We start from the raw sequence: 9,401 nt of genomic DNA on the forward strand, positions 1-9,401 counted from the left end.
ACCATTTTAAATGGAATGAAGAGCATGATAAAAATGTGATAAATAAATGAAATTGTAAGAGTGTTGTTGTTGTTTTAAAGCATGCTCTCTGTTGCTCATGCAACTGGTGAAGCCCTCTCTGTGACTGACTTGTTCCCCTGTTTTTGCCTTCAGAGTTTCCCCAAGGTTTCCTGAGGCTGCTCCTCAATCCGCTCTTCATGTTCCTGGTTTTGGCTCAGTGCAGCTTCTCCTCCGTCATTGCTGGCCTCTCCACCTTCCTCAACAAGTTCCTAGAGAAGCAGTTTGGCGCCACCTCTTCCTATGCAAACTTCCTCATTGGTGAGGGACTGGCAATGCTTCTCGACTAATCATGATTTTTAGTTATTACAGCCCAAACCTTCTCAGAATAAAGTTATGGCCAGGTTACGTTCCTCAAGGCTTGGCAGCCAGTCCTTCTTGGTATCATACCAGCTGGCAGTCCAATCTGATTGGAGGAGGACAGAGTAGGGCAGTCAAAGGCAACTAGGCAATCATTGGCTACCTCTCTAGTCCTTGGGCCACTCATGGAAAGAATGGGTGCCCTTTAACCACACCAGGCAATGAACATCACTCAGGAATAAGGGCAGACTTTGGTTTGGCAGAGCTCTAAATGTTTCTGTGTGTTGGAGTCATGGAGTCAAAAATAATGTAATTAAGGAAGTTGCTGTGGGGCCTTCTGCAGTTGGACAGTGTTTGTGTGGGCGACGGTCAAGCATTTCCGTCTATCCTGGTTGTGAATCAACTCACTATGCTTCCCTTTTCTTTTCTTTTCTTTTCTTTTATCTCTCTGTATGTATGTATCTGTATACTACACACTTACAAGCTTCCTCAGTTAAGTGATGAAGCCAAACTCTGCTTGGATAGACCCTTTGAGATAGGCAGGATAAACTAGCACCCTTCAAAAAAAGCCGAGGGCCCTGCAGCATGGGCAAACAGTTACCTAATTAAAAAACACAACAAAAGCATTCTGAAACTAGAAGGAAACACTCCTTCTATCTTGAATCCTGCCTGTAACATGGGACAAAGCTGTGCTGGAAGCAGGAGGTGTCCTCCATCTCTTTAGAGTGGAGGCTGACCTTATTTACCCAGAACTTTTGCGACCGATGCCCCCACCATCTGCCAAGGCTATAATAAAAATTAGGTTGTGGGACATTGAACGCCATGAACTAACAGCAGCAGCAGAGGAAAACATGTTCCCCTCTTTATTTTCAGCTTCCTTGGGCATATGAAATTAATCACAATTATCTTGGATTTCTGCTTATCCCTCAAGAAAGAAGGGCATTTCCACTGGCCAGGTTTAATTCAAATCCATCAAACCTCCTTTGGGGAAGGTTCTCAGGAATGGTGGAAGGAGAAAGAATTTGCCCATGTGAAGACCACCTGCTGGAAACTCTTACTTATATGGTTCTTAAATGTAAACTATATGCTGTTCTCCACCAGCAGTTTCTAGATCAACTCTGCATCCCCAAATGGAAACCAGAGTTGGAGGGCATACATTTTCTATTACTGGGGAATGATCAGGAGCTCACCAAGTTAATGGCTAAATATCTTTATTTGGGTTTTTTGTCGCAGAAACACATTGCAGATGTCTGATCTCCCTGGAGACCTAGAGATGTAATGTTAGACTGTTTTGCCTCTTTTCATTTGACAAATGTTCTGCGACATTGGGGAGGTTGTAATTCTGTATTGATTCACTATGGATGTTTGTATGTGATGCCAATAAAAGGTTTGATGATGATGATGATGAGTTACCCAGAACAAGTACACTTTTTCTGAATTACAAACATGAAGTCATTGCAACTAGGCGTTCCATGCCAGATTCATGCAGACCCTCACAAGGAGGATGCTTCCCTTGTAGGAATCCCATTGCATGTGGAGCAGCCCCTAGGATAGTGGCCAGGACTCAGTAGGAGTGACTCTGTGTTGGCCTCACCATGCAAAATAGAGTACAGTTCTATGCCAGCTGTAAGATTGACTTCATGCTTTTGCTAAAAAAATTAAGTTGCTTTCAGTTACGAACCAGTGTCTCCTGTTGCTTCCTCTCCACCCCCGCCCCCCTTTTTTGCAGGATCTGTGAACCTTCCTGCAGCTGCCCTAGGAATGCTGTTTGGAGGCCTCGTCATGAAGCGTTTTGCTTTCTCCCTCAAAGCTATCCCACGGTTTGCCATCAGTGTGCTCCTCGTCTCCACACTTTGCTGCCTCCCTCTGTTCTTCATGGGTTGCTCTACAGAGAAGATAGCAGAAATTTATCCAGACAGGTAACATGTTCTGCTTTCCACTAAGCACCGTGGGGTGGGGGTGGGGGTGGGGAATTAGAATTTAGTGCAGGGGTGGGGGACCTGCGGCCCTCCAAAGATGGCTGGACCACAACTCCCATCAGCCCCAACTAGCATGACCAGTGATTAGGGATAATGGGAGTTGGAGTCCAGCAACATCTGGAGGGACACCGATTCACCATCCCTGACTTTGAGTCATCCACTGTAAAATCATGGGTGTGCAGATTTTCCCCCTTCACACTTTCCTTTGATAAACCCCAACAATTGCCACTGAATCATTTATTCCTCCTTTCTATTCTTTCTATTCCCCATGGTATTTCAGAGAGCGGGGAAGCTGAGTGGTAGAAAATGTTATTGGCACATTAAAAGAGACTGACTCCAGGTCACCTTCCATATATAAGACTCTCAGGGCTTCCAAGGCTATGGAATTTCTCTAATTGAGGTCTCAGAGAGCTGATGGGGGTCAAAGTGGACAAGGTTTGTCTAAATGGCGGCTCTCAATATTGTACACATCCAATGTGATACTGACCTTGGATCCTACTTTGCACCTAGAACGTTTCCAGTTTTCATTCTCGTTTTCTTTTGACTGGCTTTTTTCATCTTTGTTCTGCTTTGGGTGTTCAGTGGTGGGGGGAGGGTTTCTTCCTTTTTACTGGTAAGACTCAGCTCAGGTTGATTCCTCCAGGCATCAAATGTTTTCCCACCCAGGTACGTGAGTGTTTTGTCTGCATGTGCGTGTGAGTAATAATTATGACCGAGTTCACTGAAAAACCTTAGACGTATCTTGGGTGGGTAAGTCCTAGGCAGGAGGCCAGACTTCCAAGTGGCAAGAACTCAACAATAACAGACTGGAAAACAAAGGTTAATCACCCAATGTATTAAAAAAAAAAAAGTGTCTTTCACCCATCTTCTTTAATTTCATTTTATTTTGCCTCTCTTTTTCTGGCAGGACATCAAGTTCCCCAGGACAGGCTCAATGCAACAGGATGTGCTCCTGCTCAGACTATCTCTTCCATCCAGTCTGTGGAGATGATGGCGTGGAGTACCTTTCTCCCTGCCACGCTGGTTGTACTGGTTTATTCAGTAATTCTTCCACATCCAGTGTTAAGGTATGTAGTAGTACCAATGGAAAACTCCAGGGGCTGGTAAGAGGATCTGGAGTACTGAATGTCCACTCATCTTAATGGCCTCAAATCTAAATACAGTGGTACCTTGGTTTACAACCATAATCCGTTCTGGAGGTCCGGTTGTAAACCAAAACAGGTTGTAACCCAAGGCACACTTTCGCCAATGCGGCGTACCCCTCAAAATTGGTTGTAATCCCCAAAAATGGGTTGTAATAAAAAAAAAAGGGGCACACACTTCTGGGTTTGACATGGTTGTAATGCAAAGCAGTTGCAAACCAAGGTACCACTGTAGTGCTCAACATACAGAGGTGTTGCTAGAGCAGTTGAGTAGATAATGTGACCTGAGTTCAGAAGACACCTCTGCTTTGGGCTCCTGAGCCATTGAGTTATACTCAGTATCAGCTCCAGTTGGCCTACCTGTTGAAAATAGTGACTTAGCAGGGAATCCATAGCTCTGTTGGAGAACACATGCTCCACAGGTTCAATTCCAGACATCCCCAATAAAGCAGCATCTTGGGAAAAGCTGTGTCTGAGAATTTGAAGCACTTCTGCCATTCAAAGTTGATAACAGAGTGGGTAAATGGACCACTGGTTCATTTGATTGCTCCACTAGTAAGATGCTGTGGTATTACATGGTCTTCCAAACACAATCCAGGTTTTGACCTATAATGGCTCATGCCCTACATCTTCAAGAGGAAGCCTGATGTACCACCCCAATACTTAAGATCACCCTAAAGGGCCCTCTTAATAATATCACCAGTATATCATTGGCATGTCACATACACACCCAAAATATGAGCATCTGTTGGAAGCCTCTTATGTTCCTTGTCTCATTTGCTGCATTGCTTACCTGCCTATGTCAAAACCTTTTCTACGTGATGTTTGTGGTTGTTGCTGTTCTTGCGACCTAGGCTGAACCAATTTGGATCAAGTATTAGCATGTGTACTTTTTTTCATCTGTTCATTTACCTGTGTGCCCATATTCAAAGTATTGAGAACTGTTCTCAGGGGATTGGATCACAAGTTTTCAAATCACACATTTGATTTTTAAAAGCACTGTATGAATTCTCAGTCACATTAGTGCAGTACTGCCTTCCTTCCACAAGCGTATTCCCACACTCCCCTGACAACCAAATTGCTGCTCTGATTGACAGCGGCTTTCCAGGCAGATGGTTTTCACATTGCCTGTTACCCAAGCCTTTTAATTGGAGACATCAGGAATTGAAACCTGTGGCCTTCTGCTTGCAAAGATCCTCTGCTCCAGCACCGGACCTTGTGGTGCCTCCCTGAACGTAATGGATTCCCAGAAATGAAGTTGACTTTCTCCTCTGCTATTCCAACCAGATCTACACAAACTGCTCCTGTATCAAAACCAGCAATGGCCAGTCCTCAGCAAAGACTGGTTCCTGCCCAATCCGTTGTGCTTCTTTGCTGCTGCCTGTTATTTTCCTCATCTCCTTTGCTGCATTGGTTGCCTGCCTGTGTCACAACCCGCTCTACATGATGGTGCTAAGGTAAGTAGGCACAGTAGGGCAGAGGAGGGGGAGAGAAATTCACATTAACTCTTCCAATTCACATATCATGCATGAATCGATATGCAAACCAAAAGATAGCTCTCCTTCAGAATCCACACCTTTGAATTTTGCAGAGCAGTTTGCCATCTAAAGAATCCATATGAAAATGCAGGTAACTGTGAAAATAATGCACAAATGTCCATTCTTTTGCTGCAAAAAATAAATAAATGCTTGTGCTAGGCAAAATTGTGTGCAAATGCAAATATTAGGAGAAATGTGGGTGAATTTGCATGTGATTAAAAAATATCAGACACATGGAAACTGGATGAATTAAATTCAAGACTGGAAAGATTAGAAACTGAAATTAACAGAGTCATCCATTTCTAACTTAGGACCAGAGCACATTTCACTACACAAGAAGATAACCTCTGAAAGACTTACCTGTAATTTAGGGGATCCACAGGCTTCTATATTTATTTGTTCTCATATATTCCCCAACTTTCTCATCATAAAATGGTGACTCACGGGTACAAAAAAAAGAGGATTTTATATGTTGTGGTCTTGTTTGTGAACCGCCCTGAGACCTCTGGGTATAGGGCGGTGTATAAAAAAAATAATTTAAGGAATAAATGTCCCAGAACCACAAAATATTAGTCAATTGCCCGTAACATCACTAAAGTGGAAGAAAATCTGCAGTCCCTCATTCCTGTTTGAATATGTTTTAATAAGGAAGGTTAGCCTTCAGCTGGCCTCAGAATGTTTTACCTGCCACCACATGACAAGGATCTGATTTATGGCAAGTGGGCAGGACATTTTCAGCTTTACTGTATGAAAGATCTGGCCACTTTGAACCTTGCTCCATTGTGTCATGAACCCACAAAATGTCATCAGGCTTCTTAACTTTCTCCCAGAGCAATACCAACTAGCTTTTGAGCCAAAAGTATCTCACATACTGTGTTTTTATCCTACTCAGGGTGGTGAATCCTGATGAAAAGTCATTTGCCATTGGAGTCCAGTTCCTGTTGATGAGATTGCTAGGTGAGTGTCTGCCAGGACCTGCAATACTAATAAATAGGAACAGTCAGAAGTAAATCCTGCTGTGCTCAATGGGGCAATCTATGACCTTTTAAACTGTGTGTGTGGGAATGAATGGGAAACATTTACTGCATATATATCAAAGCATTGTATACAAGTTGATACGTCAGCAGGATTCTAAATAACATTTGCAATATTTTAACGAAAGATAGAATTAGATACGAATAGATGTAAATTTTAATTTGTACATGCATGAATTAATAATGGAAATAATGGAACCATGGAGAGGGTAGGGAAGAAAAGGGAGTTGAAAATCCCATATTTCAATGTTGTATTGATTGTATAAAAAGTATGGAAAATGTTACAGTTGTATTAAACTTTTCTTTTGAATGTTTAAGTTTATATGATTGTTATTATTTAGAATTGATAAAAATATTTTAAAAAATAATAAAGTGTGTGTGTGTGTTACAGTGTTATGTATTTTTGTGTTTTTATGTTACAAACCACCCTGTGGTCCTCAGATGAAGGGTGGTTAGAAATAATAATAATAATAATAATAATAATAATAATAATAATAATAATATACTAGCCAGAGCTAACTGTGAGATATGCAGTGGAGAGATGCTTTGTCTGCAATTGGACCCTTTTGGTCCTCACCCTTTTTCTTTCTTTTGAAGCCTGGCTGCCAGCTCCTGCCCTCTTTGGCTTCCTCATCGACTCCTCATGCATCTGGTGGAGGAAACAGTGCAACAAGAGCGGATCTTGCACGTACTACGACAATAACTTCCTCCGCAGCAGGTAACCCACCTGTATAGTTTATCTCCCGGGAGGTGCAAAAAACCTGATGTGAGGAAAATCAACTCCCAGCAGTGCAGAGCAGATGCAAAACTGGGGCCAAGTTATGTGTTACGTTAGCTCCGCATCTATGCCCATTAAGTTCAGTCCCCAACCCTGCACAAATTCCAGTGCAGACAGATATGCTTTGACTAGGAGTTTTTTTCCTAAAGCAAATTGCTGGCATCAAGTCCTCCACCCTCAAAGCTAGACTCCTCTTCCAAATCCCTCCACCACCCCCTGCCATGCTTGGCAGTTCGTGTTCGGAAAGCCACCTGCACTTAGGGCATAGATCTGGAGCTGAAGCATTGTCTATTTTAACCCTTAGGAATCAATAGGGCTGAAGGGTCAGCAAGGCAGCTCCCTGCTTGTAATGTGGCTTTGTTTATGTTGGAGCCCATGGCTGCAGTTATCCCTGCTGACAGCTGTTTGTCAGGCTTGCTTGGTTGCTGCCTGAATCTTCACGTCCGCTCCACCCTGCGCTCCGATTCTTGCTCTCTTAACCTGTGTGTGCAGCTGCATCATGCTGAGCCTTGAGGCTGTGATTTAGAAAGAAAAACTCCCTGCTGAACCTGAGAATTACGGAATGTATTGTTTTCATGGGAGACCCAATTATCTGAGCTCCTGAGGCCATCAATATGTGAACACATCTTGGCATCCTCTACGTGGAGCTTGGTTTTTTTCTTTAAAAAAATAAAATCCTTTTGGAAAGACTTACATGACTCAGGTCTACGGACCAGACTAGAGCACCAGGAATTCCCCCTGAGCCTACGCCCTAGGAACCCTGCAGTCATTCCCTTTCCTTAGAAGAGAAATTTCCATATCAGTGCCTAAGAGAGGACCCCTTTACCCAGATGAATGTTGCAAAGGCCTTTCTCTTGGATAGATGGGTATTTGCCAACAACAAAATAGGATCTGCACATACGCGCCACTGACACCCAGTGGCATCGGAGAGCTGCCTCTGCTGAAAATAATAATTTGAAGCGGTGCCAGGCAATAATGAAGCGCTTCCTGTTGTGGCTGTCAAATCTGTAGTGGCTGTTCATCCCTCAAAGGAGGAGAGTGATTATTGTGGGAGAAAGACCCCCCCTTTTATTTTATTTTATTTTGAGGCTAGGAAGTCTGGCTCCAAGATTTAAACTGGAGGAGAAGGGATTTCTCTCCACAATCCCCAGACTTCCTGCTTTCATCATGGGTGCCATGCTCCCGCAGGGCTCTAACATCTGCAAACCTGCCCAAGCAAAAGTAATTTTTAAAAAGGCACCCCCCCCCACACACACACACAAAATGGGGAACTTGACTTCAGCATAGAGAAAGCACAGATTGAATGCGCTTCATTGGACAGCCCCAGTCAGCTATTCACTTTTGTTGGTGCTAAAAGGGCGAAGATGTGCAACTCCCCACCTCGCTCCTGCCCTCCACACACCCAATGCCAGAAACTTCCTTTTCATGCAACTGCATGCATGTGTGAATTTGTCTGAAGTTTTCTAGAATCCAAGTTAGCAGTCTGGGTACTTAGTCTACTAAGGCCCTATTACAATTCCACTTGCGTCCCTGAGGACTCAGTCTGTTTCTGGGTGTCTTTCTAAAACAGAAGGTTGCTTTCATCTCAAGGTCTGTTCCATTCAAGTTTCACTGTGTCTGCCTCCTGCTTCTCTTTTCTCTTTGGCACAGATACCTAGGCCTCCAAGTGGGTTACAAAATCATTGGCATCCTTCTCTTAACCGTAATCGGCTGGAGGGTGACGAAGAACAAGGAATACAACGTGCAAGACAAAGCTGCTGGCCTAGTATAGCGCCGCAACCAGACCCATCTCTATGGCCATTTAGTTCCATGCCTGTATTTACTAACAATACTCGGCCTTTGTGCCTTTTGGTTTTTTAAAGTAAAAATAAAACTGTAAGGGAACCATTTCATATTAGCAGCTGGACTTTTAGAACTCTGCATTATTAGCATCTGCCGTGGGTAGCTCAGCTTAAAGGGACACGTTGTCAAATGAAGAACAAACAGGACTCTCAGTGACCAAGCACCTAATCAGTGTTAAAAAGAGCCAGTGCTGCCAGCTAACCTTTTCAAGAGGCAGCTGCCTTGAAAATCTTCCCAGGCCTCGGAAAGAAAAAGGGGCAGCCAGCAAATTACAGCGAGGGAAGCCATCTTTGGGATTGAGAGTACGCACTCTGCAGCCCCCGTGACAGGCTCAACATGTGGAGAATTCTTCTGAGGAGATAGGTCAGATGGGTTGGAGGAAAAGCAAGCAGGTCCTTTGGATGGGAATGGAACACAAAAACTGATGAAGTCGAGAGAAGCGTGTAAATAGCATTTGAAGTTGGTGAGGAGCGACCATTTCTGTTTGCCGGCGGCTCCCTGTATGGACCGACTCCAGCAAACATGTTACGTTATGCCAGGATTGACCAAGGTATGGAACAAGGAGGAGGGGCGGGGATTATAACTCTGCTTGGGCCAGCCCACTTTCGTGCCTTCTCTCTTCTCCCCTCTCCTCCATTACACAGGTAGAGTGGACGTAAATTCCACTCAATGTATAAAGTTAGTTGTTGTGATATATATATTGAATTTTTAAATAAAATCAACTTCCCCCA

The 9,401-nt window shown here is 43.7% G+C and overlaps 1 protein-coding gene across 2 annotated transcripts in view; it reads left to right on the forward strand.

Annotated features, from left to right (window-relative positions):
• The window catches only part of SLCO2A1 (solute carrier organic anion transporter family member 2A1), a 57,030-nt gene extending 47,631 nt beyond the window's left edge, over nucleotides 1–9,399 (forward strand). For both annotated transcript variants that reach the window (XM_081864501.1, XM_081864502.1), the window contains exons 8-14: nucleotides 154–318; nucleotides 2,087–2,276; nucleotides 3,244–3,403; nucleotides 4,766–4,935; nucleotides 5,909–5,973; nucleotides 6,648–6,768; nucleotides 8,479–9,399. In XM_081864501.1, coding sequence (XP_081720627.1) covers nucleotides 154–318; nucleotides 2,087–2,276; nucleotides 3,244–3,403; nucleotides 4,766–4,935; nucleotides 5,909–5,973; nucleotides 6,648–6,768; nucleotides 8,479–8,599 — 992 coding nt within the window. In that variant the 3' untranslated portion in view covers nucleotides 8,600–9,399. The remainder of the gene's footprint in view (nucleotides 1–153; nucleotides 319–2,086; nucleotides 2,277–3,243; nucleotides 3,404–4,765; nucleotides 4,936–5,908; nucleotides 5,974–6,647; nucleotides 6,769–8,478) is intronic.
• Nucleotides 9,400–9,401: the final 2 nt, after the last annotated feature.

This window comes from Podarcis erhardii, assembly GCF_964252035.2.
Source record: "Podarcis erhardii genome assembly, chromosome: 5".
In the NCBI taxonomy this organism is placed as follows: Eukaryota; Metazoa; Chordata; class Lepidosauria; order Squamata; family Lacertidae; genus Podarcis; species Podarcis erhardii.